At 31.5% G+C, this 23,220-nt stretch overlaps 2 protein-coding genes across 12 annotated transcripts; both read left to right on the top strand.

The window, feature by feature from the left end:
• Positions 1 to 2,861: 2,861 nt before the first annotated feature.
• LOC7476677 (guanine nucleotide-binding protein alpha-1 subunit) lies at positions 2,862 to 9,203 on the top strand. Of its 9 annotated transcripts, XM_052448805.1 has the most exons (15): positions 2,867 to 3,380; positions 3,733 to 3,782; positions 4,062 to 4,233; positions 4,391 to 4,463; positions 5,050 to 5,087; positions 5,179 to 5,268; positions 5,414 to 5,491; positions 5,693 to 5,860; positions 5,958 to 6,059; positions 6,547 to 6,602; positions 6,821 to 6,955; positions 7,463 to 7,556; positions 7,662 to 7,721; positions 7,821 to 7,900; positions 8,227 to 8,817. In XM_052448805.1, the coding sequence occupies exons 3-15, from the start codon at positions 4,147 to 4,149 to the stop codon at positions 8,402 to 8,404; spliced, it is 1,239 nt and encodes a 412-aa protein (XP_052304765.1). In that variant the 5' UTR covers positions 2,867 to 3,380; positions 3,733 to 3,782; positions 4,062 to 4,146; the 3' UTR covers positions 8,405 to 8,817. The 9 variants fall into 9 exon arrangements, with proteins under 9 accessions (XP_052304768.1, XP_052304769.1, XP_052304766.1 ...); XM_052448809.1 differs by lacking the exons at positions 3,733 to 3,782; positions 8,227 to 8,817 and adding an exon at positions 9,081 to 9,203 and having other exon boundaries at positions 2,864 to 3,380; positions 4,043 to 4,233; XM_052448806.1 differs by lacking the exon at positions 3,733 to 3,782 and having other exon boundaries at positions 2,864 to 3,380; positions 4,043 to 4,233; positions 7,665 to 7,721.
• Positions 9,204 to 14,068: 4,865 nt separating this feature from the next.
• On the top strand, positions 14,069 to 19,117 carry LOC7476678 (fatty-acid-binding protein 2). Of its 3 annotated transcripts, XM_002324162.3 has the most exons (11): positions 14,069 to 14,337; positions 15,007 to 15,594; positions 15,721 to 15,943; positions 16,319 to 16,394; positions 16,492 to 16,594; positions 17,139 to 17,207; positions 17,674 to 17,710; positions 17,819 to 17,893; positions 17,981 to 18,032; positions 18,434 to 18,478; positions 18,644 to 19,117. In XM_002324162.3, exons 2-11 carry the CDS (start codon positions 15,077 to 15,079, stop codon positions 18,739 to 18,741), a joined length of 1,296 nt encoding a protein of 431 aa, XP_002324198.2. In that variant the 5' UTR covers positions 14,069 to 14,337; positions 15,007 to 15,076; the 3' UTR covers positions 18,742 to 19,117. The 3 variants fall into 3 exon arrangements, with proteins under 3 accessions (XP_002324198.2, XP_052304798.1, XP_024445737.1); XM_052448838.1 differs by lacking the exon at positions 18,434 to 18,478; XM_024589969.1 differs by lacking the exons at positions 18,434 to 18,478; positions 18,644 to 19,117 and adding an exon at positions 18,255 to 18,427.
• The last annotated feature ends 4,103 nt before the right edge of the window (positions 19,118 to 23,220 follow it).

Genomic DNA, 23,220 nt, shown 5'->3' with positions numbered 1-23,220 from the left:
AATGATCAACACTAATCAAATAATTATAAAATTAAGTTATAATGAAATCGAATAAATGGATCTTAATAGCTTTTATTTGAGCTTTGATTTCTTTTTTCTTTTAGGAAACTCTTGATCAAAATTAAAGAACAAGTTAAATTTCTGTCCTTTGCTCAATAAAAACTAGTGACAAGTTGTCGGTTTTTTTTTTTATAATTCTGTTTTTATAATTATTTTTTTCTAGTTTTTCTAGTTTTTTAGTTTTTTTTCACCCCTGCTGACAACATCCAAAGTCATTATCTCTGCATCAAATAGACAATCTTTTAAAAAGGCAACAGTCAGGATAAGACTCTACTTAGATGGGAAATTATTAGTTGGTTTATTGCGTACAACTAGAGCGTTGGTGACTAGATGCATGCTGTGAGTTAGTGATTTTATATTTTAGATTGGGGTATTTTTTGTTTTTTAAAATATTTTTTATTTTAAAATTTATTAAAATAATATTTTTTAATTCATTCTTGACATTAAACCAATACAAAAAAATAATAATTTGATATTTAAAAAAATTCAATTCTTTTTAAAAATAATGGTCCAAATATAATCTCAAACACCCTTTTAATTTGTATCCAGAGTTATATGAATGATCTAAAGATGTAGGTTGGGTTGTTAATAAACTTGGGGTAAAGCTAAAGATGTCCAATGAAGTGTATGTTTGATAATACAATGAATAATACTATTTAAAAGTATTTTTTAATTAAAAAAATAAACATTAGCATATCAAAACCTTCAATATATATATATATATAAATATTAATTTGATAATTTTTAGATAAAAAGTAAATTAAAAAGTATTTTTTAAAAAAAGTTGAACCATAAAATAAAAATAATATTATTAATGAATATTTAACCTGGTTAATTACTATTCATCCGTACGAAGAAGAATATGATGATTATTGTCTATTTAAAACAATTATTAATATTGTCCTTCAAAACAATCTAATGGTGGTATAGAGTTTTAGTGGATGACAAGAATTCAAGATCCTTTAAGATGGAAGGGAAGGGAATGGACATCAGTGTCAATGAAAACAGCCCGATGAAAAAAGAAGAAGAAGAAGAAGAAGCTAGTCAGTCAGTTTAGAGGTGTTTTTTTTGCAATAATAAATTATTATTTTTTTAAAAATTGTTTTTAGAATTTTATTAAAATAATATATTTTTTTAATTTTTAAAATTTATTTTTAATATCGGCACATTAAAATAATTCAAAAACAACACAAAAACATTAATTTAAAATAAAAAGTTTCCAAATTTTTATAAACTCCAGTTGAACCCCTAATATAAGATGTTGTTTGGAATTGTATTTAGAACAGTGTTTCATAAAAATTTGATTTTTTTATGTTTTTGAATTTTTTTGATATGTTTATGTCAAAAATAATTTTTTAAAATAAAAAAAATATTATTTTGATACATTTACTTCAAAATAATCCAAAACACACCCAAAATATTAATTTAAAATAAAAAAATTTCAAAAGTTTTATAAACTCGGGTTAAACCCTCCTAATTTAAGGTAACATTTGGAATTGCATTTCAAATGGCTTTTAATAAAAAATTAAAATTTTTATATATTTTTGAATTGTTTTAATGTACTAATATTAAAAATAATTTTTTAAAATAAAAAATATTATTTTGATGTATTTACATTAAAACAATCTAAAACCATTAAAATATTAATTTAAAATAAAAAAAAATTCAAAATCTTTATAAACTCCGGTTAAACTCTTCTAATTTAAGGCGTTATTTGAAATTGCATTCCAAACGGCATTTCATGAAAATTTTATTTTTTTTAATTTTTGATTTTTTTTATGTGTTGTTGTTAAAAATAATTTTTTTAAAAAAATATTATTTTGATGTATTTATTTCAAAACAACCCAAACACACCTAAAAAATTAATTTAAAATAAAAAAACAAAATTTTTATAAACTCTGGTTAAACCCTCCTAGTTTAAGGTGCCTTTTGGAATTGCATTCCAATGGTGTTTGATGAAAATTTGATTTTTTAAAAAATTATTTTTATATTTTTGAATTGTTTTAAAGTACTAATATCAAAAATATTTTTTTAAAATAAAAAATATATTTTGATGTGTTTACACATCAAAACAATCTAAAAAAATTCAAAAATTAATTTAAAATTCAAAAATTCAAAATCTTTATAATCTCCGGTTGAACCCTTTTAATTTAAGGTGCTGTTTGAAATTGTATTTCGAACGACGTTTCATGAAAATTAAAAAAAAATTTATGTTTCCGGATTTTTTTGATATGCTGATGTCAAAAATATTATTTTAATGTATTTATATCTAAACAATCCAAAACATTAAAAAAAATAATTTTAAAAAAAATCAAAATCTTTGTAAACTCCAATTAAACCCTCCTAATTTATGGTGCTGTATGGAATTGTATTCCAAATGATATTTCATAAAAAAAATTGATTTTTTTTTAAAATTTTTAAAATTTTTAGATTTTTTGATGTATTAATATTAAAAATAATTTTTAAAAAATAAAAAAAATATTACCATTTTAAAAATAATTGCTAATATATTACCAAATACCGTGCAAATGTGGTCATGGCCAGTATTGTAAAAATGGAGATAGTAATCCTGAGTAGTAGTTTAATTGGTTAAGTCTTGAGTTTGTTTCATAATGGCCATGAGTTCAAGTTTTCTTAAGTTACTAGAGGTTTACATGATTATTAACTTCATGACTCGTTAAATTAATTAAAATGTGCATAAAATAGTTGGAATATTCATATTAATAATAATAAAAAATAAACATAGTGAAGAAACGAACATGTCCCATTAGCCATTAACAAGCGTGACAAGATACCCCAAAACTTTCACATTGCCACACTCACACGGACACAACACGGAAACAGAGAAACCAGAGGAGCAAAGGGAGAACCAGTAGAGCATAGTACAGTCCAGCCCACTTCACTGCCTTGTAATAATTAGTTCCATATTTCTGTTTATGAATTTGAGTTAGGGATATTAGAAGCTGTTCATTAATTTTAGAATTTATGATATTAATTAAGATACATATAATCAAACTGATTCGGATATTTATAATAATAATAAAAATAGTTACACAACCCCCGATGTTCATCTATATATCCCGAAGATCCATGTTAATAAATTTATTTTTTAAAATACTAAAGTAAACGTGGCTGTAAAGATACTCATCTCAGTGCTAGTTGAACATTTTATTTCTGACTTTGACTGTAATGAGAGCAAGCGAAAGTGTAGGAGGAGAAGAACAGCAGACAAAGCAAAGAGGGTGGCTGCGAGAACCAAGCCAATCAACCAATTCTATATCTACCAACTTTGACCTTGTTTCTTCTTTGCATTTGCTAAAGTATGTCTTTCTAGATCTTTGCTTTCTTGGGTTCAATTTATGTTGTGGGATCTTCGTATTCTATTCTATTCTATTGCTCTAACAGTTGCAGATGAACAATTGTTTTCTTTTAAAAAAAATCCTTTGTTTTTTTCATTTTTGGGTTTGATTTAGAACATTCTTGGGTTTTTTGTTTCTCATTATCTTTATCTGTGTATGTATAATTCTCATTTTGTTCCTTTTTCGTTCTCATAAAAATGATAATAATAATTCCTGTTGGATGCAATTAAATATAATTATTTTGGAAGTTGTTTTATGATAATGAAAAATTTCATAATTAAAACATTGATTGTTATTATGCAATGGGAGGTAGGAGATAAGTTGGCTGAAGGGTGTGTTGATGCTATGTACTGCCGTGAAGTGGTAAATGCCAAGACCTGTGTAAACTTATACTGGGAATATTAATTGTACATATAAATGGCTGATAAGTTCTTGTCATTAATGTACGTGTGTCTCTTATGGTGTTTTCTAGTTTTTTGTTTTTTGAACTTGGAGTCACGAGAAATGACATGTAATTTTGGGTACTGGTTATTTTGTACAACTCATTTATGTGAGTTGGACTGGTGATTGAACTTAAGTATTTTTACAAGGAAGATGAATCTAATCTTTAATGGCCCCTGCAGGTTTCTTCACTCTGATCAGGTCAAATTGACCACATTATGAGTGATCTTTACAAAAGGGCACCGACCAACTGTTTGAACCCCTGGTGAAGCTCACTGCACGTTCTATGCTGTCTATCACAACACAAAATATGGGGTTACTCTGCAGTAAACGGCATCGATACAATGAAGCAGATACTGAAGAGAATGCACAGGTGAGTTACAATTGATAAAATGCATGATTTATATTCTTCTACGAGTATGATACTAGTGATTCGGTTTAATCTTGTCTATGATGATACTTATGCCTCTTATATGCCCCTTGTTCTTTGTGTGATCTTAAGTTTGCAAATTTAATTTTGGCTTTTCCAGGCTGCAGAAATTGAAAGGCGAATTGAACAAGAAACCAAAGTTGAACAGCATATTCAAAAAATTTTGCTTCTTGGTAAATGCAATTCAACCTTGTTTCTCATCGCATTGATCATTTGGCTTTCAAATTTGTTTTGTATTATGTTAATTGTTCGGCATCTAAAACTGTATCCTTAGTAATTGAGGTTTATCATAGTTATGGACTTGTATTTGAGGTCCAGTTAGCACAGGCACCATAGGTGCCAGGAGTGGCTTCCCTGGAGAAGCACTTTCTCTCTTTTAGCAGAAGAGCAATCATGAACAATTTGTTTTCCTTGTTTAAAGCTTATGATATTAACCAAGGACTGAAATACTGAGTTCTTAATTGTGTTGGGGAACATTGTTCTCTGTTTGCTTTACCATATTCTTTGACAAGAAGTAGAGATAATAAAAGTTGGCTGCTTAATGCATGCCTATTGTCTAAATGTAATTGCCCTCCATCTTGTTGCACATTTCTTTCTTTTTTCTCTTTCTTTCCATTCACAGTGACTTTCCCTTTGCCCCCCCCCCCCCTTCCCATGGAAAGACTCTTAAAGACATGGCTATTTCAACTTTGGTGGCCAATACATTTTCTCTTTTTTTTTTGTTTTTTTTAATGATGTGATCAATCTTTCGTGACCAAGGTGCTGGAGACTCTGGGAAGTCAACGATTTTCAAGCAGGTAGGACGGAACTCTTTGTTGTTTCAAGTATGAACTTGTGTTTGCCAGCATTGCTGTTTTTTATCCTTACTTGTGTATGTTCTGGATGCAGATAAAACTTTTGTTTCAAAGTGGTTTTGACGAGGCAGAGCTCAAGAGCTATATCTCAGTCATCCATGCGAACGTCTATCAGACAATAAAAGTATGCAAAACTTGAAATGGTGTGTTGGTTATTTTCCCTTTTTGCATAATTTAGAAAATACGAAGTGCCTGGCTTTTGTGGTGAAACTTTTGGATTCATAAATGGTAAATTTTATTCTGAAAGTTCAATCTATGGGTTTCTACAGGTATTGCACGATGGATCAAAAGAATTGGCTCAAAATGAAACAGATTCCTTGAAGTATGTTATATCCAATGAAAATAAGGTTTGAATTTGTCATTTCAATGTCTTTTACTTTGCTTTAAGTAAGGTTATCATTTTGAAAAAACAAATTCTAGGAATCTAGCAATGACTTACTATCTAACATGTATAGGTTAATTTGATGTATTCTTTTTCCTAGACATTTTGCTTAATTATTTGCTAAAGTGGTTTGATTTTACAATCCATTCATTTCATCATGCATCAGGATATTGGACAGAAATTGTCGGAAATTGGAGGCAGGTTGGATCATCCAAGTCTTACCAAAGAACTTGCCCAGGAGATTGAAACTCTATGGAGAGATGCTGCAATTCAGGTAGCCAGTTCATCAAAGATACATATACAATTTCCCTGGAATCTGTATTATTGCTACAAAGTTTGTCTGTTTTCCTATTAATATCATTGAGACTATGGTTTTCATTCATGGTTTCTGAATGAAGCATTTCAATTATTAATTTCAATGGATACTGTAGGAAACATATGCCCGTGGCAATGAGCTCCAAGTTCCAGATTGTACCCCTTATTTCATGGAGAATTTGCAAAGATTGTCTGATGCAAATTATATTCCAACTAAGGTATCTATAATTTATCTTGTTTCCATGTTACATGAATGTTATGTACATTCTGTTTGCATAATTAGGATATCAGAGCAAGTTTTAAATTCTTCAACATCTACAAAATGCATATACAAAATATTTATTCCTTAGGATTACACCCAATCGCACTGCATTTCTTTGTTCTACTTCGAAACCTTTTATATTAGAACTTCAGTGAGCTTCACTTCTGTGTGTGGCATGCATCCAGTTTAAATTTTTAATATGCTCAGTTTTGCATGTCCCAGTGCGATGGTTTTATTGGGGAAATTCTGGTGCACTTCTTGGAATGATGCTTTTATGTTACTAAGACATTTTGCATAAAAAATTGTTTGCTTAGTCTTTGGATTTTTGGCATTACTTTAGCTTCTGTAGATTATTAACTTACTTTATGCATGCACCCACATAACACTTTTTAAATGATATTTAAGCTCTTTCCCACAGCTTCTCAGTGTATATTGTATTTCAGGACGATGTTCTTTATGCAAGAGTTCGTACAACAGGTGTTGTAGAGATCCAATTCAGGTGAACATACTAATTCACTGGTACCTGGCTTTTGCATTGCTTTCAATTTGTGTTTTGCCCTATGGTGTTTTGACATGGGTTTACAAGGTGCAATTTTCTTGACTTGAATCAATTTCACTTAAAGGTCAATTGCACCTGATTGCAAAATATGCTTTCCAGTGCCTCCAAAATTATTAGTTCTGGTACTAAGCAGCTCATGTTGGCTATGATTTTGTCAGCCCTGTTGGTGAGAACAAGAAAAGTGGGGAGGTATATAGACTTTTTGATGTCGGTGGGCAGAGAAATGAGAGGCGGAAATGGATTCATCTATTTGAAGGTGTTACAGCTGTAATTTTTTGTGCTGCAATTAGCGAGTAAGATGACCTATTTTCTTTGAACTGTTATAATGTCACAAAATTGTTGAGTTTTGGGTGTTGAACATTAAATATTTGAAGTTTTCTTTTTAGTTGGATATCCTTGGCCATCTCTGGATCATGGTTTTTTGATATACTGATATTCATGACAGTAGCCACTGCAGTATCCATTGCATGCCACATTTCCAAAAGCAAACAAACTTTGCTGGGATTATCTGGCCTATATCTTCCACAAGGACCTCTCAGAATGGCTTCAGTTTTTTATTTGAATATGGAAAATCTTGTTACGGGTAAAACATTGTGCTGTAACTGTCAAATATGTGTCTGTACATGCTGTTCCATTCCCATGATTCATTACTTTGGGTCTGCAACACTTGGTCAGGGCAGTATTGAGTTGGAGTGAGCTCATCTCAACCATTGCTATCTGTTAGCATGTGAAGTGACATTTCTAACACAAGAACATATTGTAAAGTGAAAAGGGTGTAATTTGACTGTTTATGTTTTCAGGTATGATCAAACACTATTTGAGGATGAAAACAAGAATCGAATGATTGGGACAAAGGAGCTTTTTGAGTGGGTCCTGAAGCAACCATGCTTTGAGGTTTTCTTTTATGCTACTTTAACCTGTCCCTTTGATCTGTTATTTTAAGCTCCGAATATAGACAGCTGGGACTCTTTACATTTTCACTTGGCTTTTTGCTTGCAGAAGACATCCTTCATGCTGTTTCTAAACAAGTTTGATATATTTGAAAAGAAAGTTCTGAAAGTAAGAGCTGCAGAACTGTGCGTTTTTATTTAGTATAGAAAAAATAGCATCAGTTTTGGCCTTTGATGTTGTGCACCTTTGATGTTGTGCAATTTACAGGTACCTTTGAATGTATGCGAGTGGTTCAAGGACTACCAGCCAGTTTTGACAGGAAAACTAGAGATTGAGCATGCATACGAGTAAGCATTTATCTTGCTGCTTCATTTCCTATTTATGAATGAGTGAAAAATATTAGTGCACTGAATAGGCTAAAAGTGTTGAAGTTTTGTGCTTTGCTGAAAGCTTGATTTGGAAGTCCACTTCCTTATGGTCTTGATGAATTAATGCAAGCCAACACTTGTATATTTGTCAAATATATGTGTGCATTTTGCAAAATGTTTGTTCGCAGTGTCTAGAACCAGCTAACCTCTGACCTTCCTTTTTTGATGCTATTGAGGTTTTGATGATTTGTTTTTTGCGGTTCCAAAGATTTGATGGTCGTCATTAATGAAATAGTATTCATCAGGTTTGTAAAGAAGAAGTTTGAGGAGTTGTATTTCCAAAGCACAACCCCTGATCGCGTTGACCGGGTATTTAAAATATATAGAACCACAGCACTTGATCAGAAGCTTGTGAAAAAAACTTTCAAGCTTGTAGATGAGACTTTAAGACGCAGAAATCTCTTTGAAGCTGGTTTATTGTGAATAGAAGCATTTGCTTTAAAAAGAATGTTCATAGTTTGAAGAACTTGATCAGGTTTTGAATATTAGAGTTGGAAGAAACACCTCTCATCTGTTGACTGCTGGAATCAGTCTCACGGGATAAAAGTTTTGTCACCATTTGTTTTCTCAGCATGGTCGAAGAAAGATGATTGCCCCCATGATTTTATTGCCTGCATAATTTTCTGTAGAAAAACCTATCCAGAGGATCTGTTCTCTTGCATGAACTGTTTTGTTTCAGAGTGGGGACTAAATTGAACATATGAAAGTAACCTTGTGTTCTTTCTATCCCAACACAAGCCATTGCATATGTAGTCTTGCCCAAATCTTTGGAATCATGGTCTCATTGTTTAGAAATTGCTAATCTGTGTGATCAATGCTATGAGTTTGTTTCTCTACTTGAGTTTTGTTTGTTTGAGTGGACTAGTCATCCTTGATCTAATTAAAAATTGAATCAAGGGTTTTTTCTAGGTAGCCTAAATGAGTTTTTGCAGTTGAACTCAATTTTTAAATTGCTTCTCAAAATAATATTGTTTTAGATGAATAATAAAAAAGTATATTTTGATATGTTTTTAATTAAAAAAAACAGCTTTTACAAATCAACATCTGCTGTAGTTATTAATAATATACTAATTATTATATTATCAAATTTAATTGGCAGGCAACTACGAGAATGCTGACATAAAAAGAAAATGAATAAATTTGCGATGAACCTGATTTAAGATTCCCAAATGTATGAAGCATCATATCAATTTGAAACAAAAACATATTAAACTACTTCACTGCTAAGATATATCCCAAAAGAAAAAAAATTAAGTTACACAAAACAAGAAGGCAAAGATTGAAGACGCTGAGTTGAGTCCATCCTCCTCTCTTCTTAGAAAAGTGTTTGGGAACACCTTTTTTAAATTTTAAATTTTTTTTTTATAATTTTAATTTGTTTTGATGTATTAATATTGAAAATAATTTTTAAAAAAATAAAAAAATTTATTTTAATACATTTTTAAATAAAAAAATACTTTAAACTATCATCATTATTATCATTTTAAACCCACCTCTAAATTGTGTTTGCCTGTTATGGACGGTGATGGGCTTTGCAATATATCCAAGCAAATCTTCCAGTAATATTAGGTTGGTGGGTGGTATTGCCTTAACCTTTGGCTTTGGCTTTGGCTTTGGAGACCACACCAAATATGCAATTAATCCTACCATCAATGTTAATTTGTCGGTGCACACACGCACACATAATTAGTTGTTTCTCATCATATCATATCAAAACTTGCACCTGTATTTGGATATTATGGTCTCAAAAAATAATAAATTTAAATTTTTTTAGAGTCTCACTAATCCTATTTGATAAATCTAGAGTTTTTTAGAGTTTATATAAAAATTACTTGAAAATCAGATGTTCTTTTCAGCTTTGAATAATTACTTCAAAGTTGAGTTGTCGTAAATTACAATTGTCCTAGAAATGAAATAAAAAGGATAAGAAATTCTTGTTTCTTATTAATAAATAAAAAAAAGATGGAGTCGCCACCTAGTTTTTTGATCACTAAAAATCCTAGCTGGTCTTAGAGTCTGGATAAGGGGACTAGTTGTATAAGGAAGATATATCACCCCTAGTACATCTTACCTAAGGTAAACTGCATTCTTTGCTTGTCTGATATAAACTAAGATATTGTTGTGTTTTCTAACTGTTGGTCTATTTAAGGCTTAAGAAAAGTCTTTCTTAGTAAAAAAGGTATTTTATCTTATGAAGTTTAAACCTAACCATTCTAGAGTCAAAACATATTTTTTGTATTTTTTTTTCTTTTAATATTATAGTGCATAAGTTCATAATCCTTAATATTGAAAAAAACAAAATTATTTTTTTGGTATTTTTAAAATGTAGGTCAAGTTCTCATAGATTTCATAAATGGGTTATTAAATCCAAAAATACATGCAAATATATTAACAAAACTATTTTTCTTTGAATTTTTATATTTAAAGAAGCTACATCATGCCTTGTATTTGTTTTTTGTTTATTTTTAGTATTTATGATTTAAAAAAAAAAAAACTTGGTCCATATGCAATTTAAAACAAAATTGTATTTTTGAAAGAAATTGTTTTTTGTTGTTTTTTATGGAGGGAAAACGATTCGTTTAATACTATAAAAGCAACTCGCGTGTAGGTCACGATTCCAAATATTAAATACATTAGGGTAAAAAAAAGTGGGGAATTCAAAATTAATTGCAAAATGATCTCTTAAAAATTAAAAATTGGACGAAGACCGTGTTTGGCAAGATGCAAATAAAATATTTTTATAAGGCTATTTTAACCGCGATATCAATTCAAAAAAAATTATCGTTTATCAACTCAAAACCGAACAAAGCCAAACATCCACACAAATCTTATTAATTTCATGTACTTATATTCAAATTTCAAGCTAATTCAAATAAATTAATATTAATCTAAGCACAACCCATGAATCAAGACTTAATGTTCAAATCAACATAAACTCAACCCTAAAAATAAAATCGTAATTCAACACAAATTATCAAACCAAAAATACAAATGAATTCTTATCAAATAATGTGTCCAAACAATCTAAAATTATACACAACAATGAGATTTTACCCCAAAACTCACAATTTTTAGTCAATTTGTCCAAAAATTAATTTGAGGTTATGGATTGACCTTCCGAGGTGTTTGATATGTCTAGGGTATACTAAAACCAAGGCTGGAAGCATAGGAACAGTGATGACATGTGGTCTCCATACACCACCGCAACTATTGGTGTGTGGATCCACGCGTCGCCGCGAGTGAAACCAAGAAACAGGTGGATCTATATTTAATTTTGAGAGAAATTATTCTGATTCATCTATATTTTTTTATATATTTTGTATAGTTGAACTTTATTTTTTAAAATAAAATTTTTATTTGTAGATAATATTTCTAATACGTGCATCATTACATAATATTTTTTCTATTATTTTATTCAATCAATTTAATGTGTGTATCTATTTCTATTATTGTTTTATTGAATAAAAAATCAATTGAGCTAACACAATCGAGTAAATGCTCCATCTTGTAAGATTAAATATCTTGATCTACATCTATTACTTGATTTTTCTAGTTTTATTTTTTTTATCGTTAATAACTTTTTTACCATTTATAGGTTTCAATTTATTTGATTAAATGCATGCACAAACTTTTCAATTTACACATGAAATTTTTTTATGTACAGAAAGCCTGCCTGTATAATTTTTTTATGGAAAGAAAAAATATATGGCCCATGGAAGAGCACGGGTCAAATAGCAAGTTCATATGAAACCACAACATACTTGGGATTCTCACGTGATATACCAAACTTTTGATATTTTACAAATTGTGAACTTGACTAATTCAATTTTTTTGGACCCAAGCAGGTTGAATATATTGGGTTTAGCTAAATTTTTTATAGATATTACAAATATCAACGGATTGAATTTACATTGCAAATTTTTATATATTCTCAAAGATACAACTTTTCTTTATTATGTTAAAAAAAATCTAATAGGAAGTACACCAATAAAAACTTTTGAATAAAAATATTTCTAAATAAAATAAAAATAAATATTTAATCCATAAACTATTAATTATAAAGATAAAAAAGAGTAACATATTTGTAATATTACATTATTCAATTTTCATGGTTTCCGTCACTTCATTTAATGTTAAAATTACAAATTACTTTATAAACTAAAACATGTGAGGTGAATACTATGCAGTCGACACTGTTTAGCCTCTCACAAAACACTATGGATGATATTGTATATTTTTGTAGATTTCATTTTGATCCTCAAAGTTTTATTTTGTATAATTTGATCCTAATTGTTTCTAAATGCTTTGTCAATGGTGAATTTGAAAGAAGGGGGACCAAACTAAAACAGGTGCCAAACATGGCTAGCATGTCAAAGATTGCATGAAAAATCCACTTAGGTTCTCGATCTTTAAAAATAACGCAATATATACCATTTAGGTCCCTTTAATTTTTCAAAAACTTAGATTTTGTACATAAGTTCAGTTTTGTTATATTTCAGTCCTTGGTTAAAAAGAGAAAAGAGGTGGAGTTGCCAGATTCCAATGAGAAGAGAGAAATTTGTCGTTAACTCCATTTCCAGCCACCAAAATAGATTTTCTTGGTGTCCACGAGTTTCATGAAATGAGAGGGACTTTATGGTGGTTATTTAGAGTCTCGATGTTGCATGAAAAATCAAATCTTAGCCGAGAAAAATCAAAATTAAACTGGTTTGATTTTGAGTTTTAGGACCATTTTTTTGGTATTTGGAGTTGATATAATGGTTTGTGGGTGTTATGAGGATGTTGAAGAGGTGTTTTTGAGTTGAAATAGCTTGAAAATTGGGTTTCGTATACAAGAACTTTATTTTTAAAAATAAAAATATTTATGATATGTGCAACCTTGCATAATATTTTTTTTTCACTTTTATTTTATTTAATCAATTTAATATATGTCTATTTTTAATATCATTTGATTGAATAAAAAATTAATTTTGATAAATAAATTCAGTAAACACAACCAGGTAAATATTCTATTTATTAACATATTTGATTTTTCCATTTTATTTTTAGTTATCTTTAACACTTTTTTCCCCGTTTATTACCACACATAATTCTTAATTTATTTGATTACAGATATGTACAAACTTTTCAATTTATACTTTAATTTTTTTTTATGTATAAAAATGCATTGAAAAAGCCTGCATGTATAAATTTTTTGTAAGAGGAAACAATATTTGGCCTACGAGTGACACATCGTCTGAATTTTTTAAAAAACATTAGAGCGAATGACATTATGCAACAAAAATTAAGGGCTCAATCAGGTGAGCCTGCCAGGGGCGTGGACCCTAACAACATGGGCCAAGTTGGATGACCTGACTTGCTAGTCCCAACAACACTTTCTTTTTTTACAAATTAATACTTATTTTTATATGTTGTTTTAAAATATTTTTTATTTATATTTAGATTAATATTTATTCTCTCCATTTATTTTGTTTAAAAAACCTATTTGAAATAATGATTATTTTTTAGTTATGCATTTAATTTTTGAAGAGGTTTTTCTGATTTTTCTATGATTCTTTTAATCTTTTGTATAGAAGAATTTTATTTTTGAAAATAAAAAAATATTTTCAAAAAATATTTCTAATATGTGCAGCTTTGCATCATATTTTTTCTCTTTTTTATTCAATCAATTTAATGCGTGTATCTATTTCTATTATCGTTTGATTGAATAAAAAAATATTTTAATAAATAAATTTAGCTAATACAATTAAGTAAATGTCCCGTCTAGCGAGATTAAATATCTTAATCTACACGTATCCCTCGATTTTTCTAATTTTATTTTTTAGTTATTATTTATTTTATTTATTTATTAATACATATAATTTTCAATTTATTTAATTTTATACACACACATACACTTTTTAAATTTTATTTAAAATTTTTTTAACTAAAAAAAATAACTAAAAAAACCCGTGTAAAAAATGTTTTATTAAAAAACAAAATTCAAACCCCCAGAAGACACGGGTGTAAGTATCTAGTGACTACCGTGGCCCTTCTATTTATTTCCTTGCCACCAAAACAAATTTAGCATAAATTATTTACCTCAAAACTCACAAAAGAAAAAAGAAAAGTTTCTTTCAATAATAAGAAGAGTCCTGTTTTCTTTTGATCTGCCGTGAGTCTGTGAATTGTTCCCCCCCTCTGGAACCAAAGAATATCCTCTTCCCTCTCCCTCTTTTCATAATAATAACTGGAAAATCTAAGAAATTCAAAAAGGAAACCCTAATTTGAATTTAGCTAACCTCTTTTAACATCATCAACATTTTTTCTCTTTCCTACCTCTCCTTTCTAAAACCTTTTCTTCCTCTAATAGTAAGGTATGCTTGTCATTCATCTCTGATTACTTGCCCTTTATCTTTGACACAAAGAAGGAAATAAAACGGCTAACTTTTGCATTCTGTAATAAAGACCCTTGATTTTTCTGCTTCTTTGAGATGTTGGGGTTCATCAAAATTTGAATGTTAATGTCCATGAAGCGAATATGTATTTTTCATTGTTTGGAGGTGTGATTTGCTTTTTTCTTGGTGAAATTAACTAGTAAAGGGCTGAGCTTTTGTTTCTTTGTTTGTATTTTCTTAGTTTAATCTATATTTGATTTTTTTTTATCTCTTGAATTCTTAAATATGTTGATTGAGTCCTTCCTATGGTGAATATGTGTTCTAAACCTTGCTTGTTCTTACAAATTGTTGGATTCTATTAAAGATATTTAAAGCTTTTTTATTTTTAAAAAATTGTGACACCAATTTAACAATAAACCATGGTTTTTATGTGTAATTAATAGACATTTATTTTGTTGAATTTGTGGGTATTTTCAATAATGTTGATACAAGATGTTTTCTAAACTAATCTCCCAAGGATGAGAATCGGCAATGTAGCATTTACTTGTAGAATTCAAGTATTGCATGTCCTAAGTTACGTGCTCTTTTTATGTTTTTGAACTACTTGCAAGTATGAGCTTCTCACACTCACTATTTATTTCCATGCAGGTTTTTTTGCATCTGTTGGACCTAGGTTCGTCTGGTATAAAAGTTTGAGACTCCTGAATCGGAAGCAATAATGAGGAACAATTGGTTCTTTTTCATGGATTTAGATGGAGAATCTCAATACATGTTTCCCTTAGAGCCCCTATTATCACAAGGCTTTGGGGCTAATCTATTTTCTCAGCTTAGTTCATTTGTTGATAATCCTTTGCACCAATCGAGATTCCTACATGTCCCTGGAACCATGGCTTTTCAAGAAGCTTTGAACGGCATGTCGAAGCTTGCTGGTGGTTTGATTTTTTGGTTCACTAGTGCATCTAGTTCAAATTTGAGTCGCCAAATATCAGGCAATCAGATTTCTCCCACACCAGGAAGCTGTAGATCTTCAGCACAAGTTAAGAACTCTACTTCTACTAGATGTGATCTTGCTGGTTTAGGCTTCGGTTTTGTATCAAAAGTAGAGTCTTCACCTCCTGTGGTTTCTAGTACGATCTCAAGTTTTGTGATGAGGCTCCTACTCGGGGAAGCTGAAAGACTTCAGTCATTCCCTGTCCTCTCATTAGCTGCTTCTCTGGTACCACCATTTGACAACTTGTGAGTCATTTGATATATAATAAAATAAGTTTTTTTCTGTGTACTTTCTGTTCTTTAGCTCTACTTCTCGCACTTTATGCTGTTCTTTTACTATCTAAACGTTGCTTTCTTCTTTTTGGTCGTAAGAGCTTCAAAGGTACTAGCTATTCCTTTGGAGAATGGTGATGTACAAGTGCATGCATCCATAGATCAAAGGCCTTGTGAAGTTGAGCATTGTGGATGTCCAGGCCTATCATTTTCTGATTTAAACTGGACAAGACATGCCGTTGAGCCCAGAACTGGCATTGAGTTCCCAATGTTTTTGGACAACATCGTAGCTGGACAGGAAAGATCTAGATTAACTTCAGAGGTAGATGTTTCTAAATTTCATGCTATTGCACTAAACTTCATGCACGCGCATTATGTGTTGACATAGCTTGATACAAGGGACCTGTTTTGTGCTAAAAATAACTTGTTGTGTGTATGCGCGCGCCCGCATGTAAAAGCTGTTTACGTTCTAGTCTGTTTTACATTAGGGGTTTGAAAAATCAATAGAAATTAGAGGCTTCAAATTCGAACATCTTATTACTATTTGAATTTTATTCCCCATCTAATTGTTAAGCTTGAAATATTATCAGAAAATTGGTACCCACATTAACTTTGAGGGTTGCTGTCTTCCTGTTTGAGATCACTCCTGTCATCCCTTTTTTCAATCACTGTGAACAATTTCAATGTGCTTTACCAGGTTCTTGTTGGTACTGGATCCAGAACTATGACAATAATCAGAATAAAGTCTCTGAAGATTTATGCTTTTGGTGTCTGTAAGTGCTTTTACATTTCAATTGAGGATTGTTTTTTGTTTGATTGTTTCTTTCATGTCTACGATATTCAATTAGTGACACTTGCTATTTCTTATAGATGTTCATACTAATTCTGTCTGTGAAAAACTGGGCCCAAAGTATGCTTCCATTCCAATGGGTGAATTAATTAAACACCGTGACTTTTATGAGGACCTTCTCAGGTATATGAACACTGACTTTGCTGAACACATTGTCCATGTTTAGTTTTCTGAAGTTAAAATGTTGTTGCATTGCTATTCATCTTTTCTTTATCTTTATATGGTTTATTGTTAACTTATTTTTAAATCAAGAGAGTGAAACTTTCAGGAAAATTCTCGTTCGCTTCATTCCAAGTTTTAATCTTTAATTTTCTTGACTTTGAAGTTATTTACAAGATCTAATAAATTTTGTAGTTTAAGTATGTTCTCCAGGAGTTTTTAATAGAGCAAATGATATTTCCGTTGAAAGTTAGTTTTGTAATATGAAACAAAATTTTTTGTATGTTTGGAGCATTAATCAATTAACATAGTAGGAGTTTGCAATGAAATTTCTGTCACTTGCGTGATGCTTTTAAATCATAATTATCTTCCTAGCCTTAGCCGTGAGTTGTTTGTTAACATTCATGTACTTGGACCTTTTCATTTTCATTGCTCTGCAACTCGATTAATTCACTTTGATGAATTCTCAGATACTGTTCTTATTCGAGTTTTTATAATGATACTGCAGGGAAGACATCTCCATGACTGTTCGGCTTGTGATTAACTGCAATGGGATAAAAATCAATACTGTTAGGGAGTAAGTCAAACTTTGTTTGCTAGTGTACTTGAAATTTGGTGGTGGGCCTCTGATTTCTGCGAGACCTTGGTATAAGCTGGATATTCTCAGCATACTGTTTGTAGACCTATAAAAAAAACTGGAATATTTTTAGCGTGGGAGGATATAAACATCATATCATCTATTAGTGTCTCAATTAAAATTTTAGGATCCTCTGGGCCATGGGGGATTGTGTATGAGACAGGGTGTGTTAATAGTGTTCCTAAGTTCAATCACGCAACCTGCTAGATCTTTTTAAAAAAAAAAATTAGAATATAGATTATTTACATTGTTTAACAAGGCTGAGCTTCACCTGGAATAGTTTTGCCCCTGCTTGTTGGAGACTCCTTAACATTTTATTCCCTGAAGTCATGGATGAAATTATAAGACTGATGATGAAAATAAGCATCCATCACCTAGTTACATGCTTTATTTTATGTGCTTGCAGTGCTTTTGAGAAATCACTTCGAAACCGTTTATTGAAGGTAATTTATTCTACTTGCAACTGTTTCTTTTCCTATCAGTTCTGTAATAGAAGGAAAATGTCCAGTCAGGATTCTGATTCTCTAAATACTTTTCTTGACTTCTCTCAGACAAACCCAGACACTGATTACCATTGCCTGACTACATTTGGTTCATTCTTCACAAAAGATATTCCACTACCTGCGGTAATTTTTTTCTGGTTTATGCATATCTTTGCTTTGCCTCTACACATACTTATTGGATTGCATCAACTTTGAATTGAATTTGTGCAGGGAACAACAGTTGATTTTCGACGGACAGCTGATGGGCAACTAATAACTGAAAGTAAGTCATTATTGGTTGGAAATCTTACACTCTATATGCACTGCTGTTGTTGTTATTTAGCAGCATCTCCTTACATTTGCCAAAAGTGATTGGAAAGCATTGCAATATTAGTTTATAGCTCTCTGTTTTCTCAGAAGGGCATCTCATTCACCTTTTTTTTTTAACTTGATCATTTTCATTAATGAATTTATTCCTGTCAATCAAAAAAAAAAAAAAGAACAGAAATTGTTGGAGTTAGAGGACCTGCTCATTTTGTCATCTGTACAAGGGCTTTCCATTTTAGCAAAGCAAGAAGGCCCTCCTGTATTATACCCTATCAAGGCGCATGAATGATCCAACAATATCTTTTGGTTTGTATATTGCCGCATTTTAAAGGCAACTGACAGATTCTATTCTTGCAGTTGGAGGTAACCAAATTGGAGTGGTTTGTAGCAAGGATTTATGTAGTGAGTGAATTATCCTTCTCCTTGTCTCCAAATCATTAGTTGATTAATTTGTGTGCCAACATTTTCTAGAGATATTGAGAGGCAGTTCATGATTAAAGAGAGGCTGGGATGGAGGATAGTTTATGTTCTAGAGTTAAGATTCTAACTTTCAGTTTTACTGTACAGGAGCTTTCTTTGACATTTACATAGGTGATATTCCTGTCTCAGAGCAAACGAAGAAAGAGATTGGCAAGAATGTTGCCAGCATTATCGGGAAGTGCTAAGTTGATCCAATAAAGCTTCCATTGTTCAATATTTTTTTATGAACAATTGGCTGCTGATTTATGGGTCGCATATTTCTTGACTATAAAGATGTACTGCCTTTCAATACACTGGAGTGTGCAGTTAGGAAGTGTTTGGGTGGGAGGTCATGCATGTTATACAATAAATAGATCTAGGTCAAACCAATTTGAGATTAAAAGGGGGGCTACCAGAACTTGTACAAAATCGATTCTTTGTAGCTTTCTTCCTGTGGGGGTTTGCTGCATCTGAATTGCTGCGCCCAGCTAGATCCAAGTTATTAGAATTATCTTTCAGGATACGAAGAGAATAGTTATGTTTTACTGCAGTGTGTTGATATACAGACCAGAGTTCCTTTAACATAGAGGCTAATGCTATCTCTTGCAGGCAGTGGCTTCACTTGGTATTGACCATGGTTCTGCCTGAACTGCCCGTATATTAATAGCCTCCCTCGGGCACAGTTGTTAATATACAGACCAGAGTTTTCTTATGAGAAACTGTTTTTTAAGCAAAAAAAAAAAAACTTATTATGATCATAGCAAAATTTTAAAAACCATGAATTGATCATCTCTTTGCAGCTATATAAAACATGACAACAACAAATCTAAAAACAATGGATGGTGAAAACACTTAAGATCTTTTCATATAGACTTGAGATCTAAAATCAATCATCTTTTCACTTACATAATTAGATTATGTATGTTTATATATATAAAAATTTAATTTAAGATTATTAAATTATTTTAAGTGAAGAATGATATGGTTTGATCTTAATAATATTGAGTATAATATAAATTATATTTTTTTTTAATCTACTTTTCTCAACAAGATGGAATCTCAAAAACATCTCAAAAACATATCATTGGAACTTTCATAAAAAATAACTCAATGACATAAAAATTAGTTATTTTGATGGTTGAAAGGAAGGCGATCGATATTTTCTTTAAATCCTTCCTAATTTTTTAATTTATCTCCCCTTTTAAATCTTAGGGATTGAAACGTAAAATAAATAAAGTTCAAGAATAAAACTATTTATTTTATATTAAAAACTGAAACCCAACTGACCGGTTTTGATTCTGTTTGGTTTGATTTGGTTTTGGTACGGTTCGGTTCGGTTATTTTATATTTAAAACCAAACACTATATTGTTTTTTGGGGTTTTTTTTTGGAATTTCTAATGGGCTTGATTTTGGTTTGATTCGGTTTTTCAGTTCGGTTTTTTCGGTTCGGTTTTTTTCGGTTTTTTCGGTTCGGTTTTTTTCGGTTTGGTTTTTCGGTTTCAGGCTCATGAAACCGAAACCAAACCAAACTAAATATTTTTTAAATATTCTAATTAGTTTTTTTTCATGGTTTGATTTTTTCTATTTTGTTTTAATTTAATTGATTTTTCAATTTTTTTACTCATATGAAAGTGAATATTTTTACTTGTCATGAACAATAAAAAAGTTAAAAAAATGCCTCCTTGAAGTGAACATTTTTGCCGGTACGTGCAGGTAACATATATAATATTTGTTCATGTTATATAATAAATTATTAAGTACTCTGGAGTCTGGAGCCCAAGTCCTCCTCTCTAAGGTGAGGATCATCTCTCTCTCTCCCTCTCTCAAAACGGTAACTAATTTCACTAAGATATGGATTATTAGTAATGTTCTAAATTAAGCAAATTAATGACATTGTTTCTTGATGTTAAATTGCAAATTAATTACATTGTTACTAATGATCACGAGTTCGAATCCCTTTAAAATCACTGAAGATTTATATAGTTATTAACTTAAAAATTCATAAAATTAATCAGCATAAGCTAAACAGAATATCTACATTAATAATAATAATAATAATAAAAACGTACACCGTGGAAACCAAGCATTTGACTCTTCCTGCCTCACGGCATTTGCCTAGCAACAGATGGATTACTTGTTGGGGAGCAACCCTGAAAAGAGATCATATATGGTTGGGTTTGGACACAACCCACCAGTACAAGCACATCACAGAGGCGCTGCTGTTCCAGTGAAGTCCAGTAGCAAAATAGTTAGCTGTGGCGAGAGCTTTGCAAGCTGGTTCACCAGGGATGTACCAAACCCTAATGAACTAACTGGTGCCATTATGGGTGGACCTGACTGCATGCTTCGACAACTTTGTTGGTAAGTGTTGGGATTCATCTAAAACCGAGCCTTGCACGTACGTTAACTCTATTGTAATTGGTGTTCTCGCAAAGCTTGCAACACATGGCCGTGTCCAATAAGCCACAAATTCATTCTGTTGTTTAGTGATTGATCGACGAGCATGCAAGGTAGGTGGATATATGTTTAGTCCAGAAGACTGAATTCTATAGAAATTTATTTTGAAGTTTACGTACAAAAAATCCATTTAATTGTTTTAGATACACAATACATTAATAATATAATAATTCTTTGAGTTTTTAGAATTATCCCTATTCTAGTATAAATATATGCATTAAAAATATTATAATCTACATCCAAGTCTATATTGTAATATTATATAAGAATGAAATATATTTTCACCATACTTTGCTTTTCCTTTTCATGCACCTAATTTTTTCTTGCATAGTATCAAAACTAGCTTGATCTAATGAAGCATTTCAAGGATTAGAGCTGTGTGTAGATGGAAGAGAGAAATCTCCAGTAAAGGGAGCAAACAAGAATATTGAAACCTAGCATTAAAAGAAAGATAGAAGTAGCCCATGAGAGGCAATGTTCTATCTTAACTTTTATTAAAATTTCGGCAGAGTTTTCAAAGATTAAAATTTATATAAATTATAAAATAATAATTATAACCCGGCTCACAACTAAATTTTTAACCCGATATAATAAAAGATATACATTATAAAATATCCAATAACTAAGAGTTTTAAGAGACTAGATCAAGCTAGCCCTGCAGAACATGATGGACCTGCAACACAATTTTAAATAATATTTATTTGTGTATCATATAAATATATCAATTATTGCTTACAACATTTTTATAATTTCCTACTCGTCTTATTTTCCATTATCTTATGTAGAATATTTGTTCTTATTTTATTTTTCCAATAACTCATCACATCATCAATTGCCATCCATCCCTAAATCTTCATTTATTGCTCTTACAAGGATTATCATACCCATTTCCCTTAACCAACACCAATTCATTATACAATTTCCCATAAACCCACACTACTAATTAAAATCACATGTCGTAATTAACTATCACCATAAGCTTATTCAAATTTGACCATTATTGATGACAATACCTGTTATAATTCAATTTGATCTATTTGTTTTTAATTTAATTTTAAAGAGGTTAAAATTAAAAAAAACTTAAACATCATTGTACGCAGCCACCCCATCCTAAAAAACAATGAGCTTGGTGTTTCCTTCATGTCATCATCCTCCCACCTTCAGGATCGGTCCATACACATTTTTTTCTTTTGGTTGCCAGAAGAAACCCTCATTTTCTCTTCCCGCACAGACCATGCAGCTGACAAAACTCAACTAGCAACAGCACCGTCCTTGTCCCTTACAGCTGGCTCCCTTCATGAGAGATACGAAAACAAAGCTAATTCATGTTGACAGTAGCAAGACTTCATCCTCAGCCATCAACAACATTGCCTCTAACTGAGAGCTCCATCCTCAATGTTGGTTGCAGTCAAGATTTAGTAGCAGCTCATCCATCTCTATGCACCATGAGCATGCACCAGCCATAGCAGTAGCGTCATCAACAGCTCCAGCAACTGGGAGCAAATGCAAGCCACCAGCAGCAGCAGCAGAGGGAACACTTCTTTCCTTTCCTCCTCGCCTAAAGCGCAGCCACTGGCATCAGCTACACCTTTGCATTTCCAGCAGCAGCCTTCTATTCTCAGTAGTGGCAGCACAGATTTCAGTGACTTGAGCAGCAGCCACCGTGAGCAACAGCAGTTGTTTCTCCTCAGCCACGGTTGCAGACATCCCTCCTCAACACTAGCAACAATGAAAACAGTAGAGAGAGAGAGAGAGAGAGAGAGAGAGAGAGAGAGAGAGAGAGAGAGAGAGAGAGAGAGAGAGAGAGAGAGAACAAAAGACCAGAGAGAAAGACAAAACAGAGAAGAAAAGGAGGAAAGATAAGGAGGTTTGTTCAAAGGTTGCCTAACCGCCAGCCACCAGCGCCACCAGTAGCGACGTCTTCACGCCAGGTACGCCATATTCACCATCACCATTTTAATTACATTCTTACCGAGCACGCATGCATGAATTATCACGTATGCCTGTTGCATTTGCCTGCTAGGTCACTAGGCTGAGGGTCGGCTAGATCAAGCTTAGCCGGTACGGCTGGGCTAGATCCGGCCTAAAAAAACAAACACAAATTGTAGAGGCTGGGTTGGGCCTTAGACCTAGCCAGCCGAATTAGTTTTGGGCTAAAAATATGTTTAGTAAAACATACCATTATGCTCTCTCTTTTATTTCACCCATTTTATTTTAATATCTAGCC

Source organism: Populus trichocarpa, chromosome 18 (assembly GCF_000002775.5).
Source record: "Populus trichocarpa isolate Nisqually-1 chromosome 18, P.trichocarpa_v4.1, whole genome shotgun sequence".
In the NCBI taxonomy this organism is placed as follows: Eukaryota; Viridiplantae; Streptophyta; class Magnoliopsida; order Malpighiales; family Salicaceae; genus Populus; species Populus trichocarpa.
The sequence above is the reverse complement of the archived record's forward strand: the minus strand, read 5'-3'. Positions and strand labels throughout refer to the sequence as shown.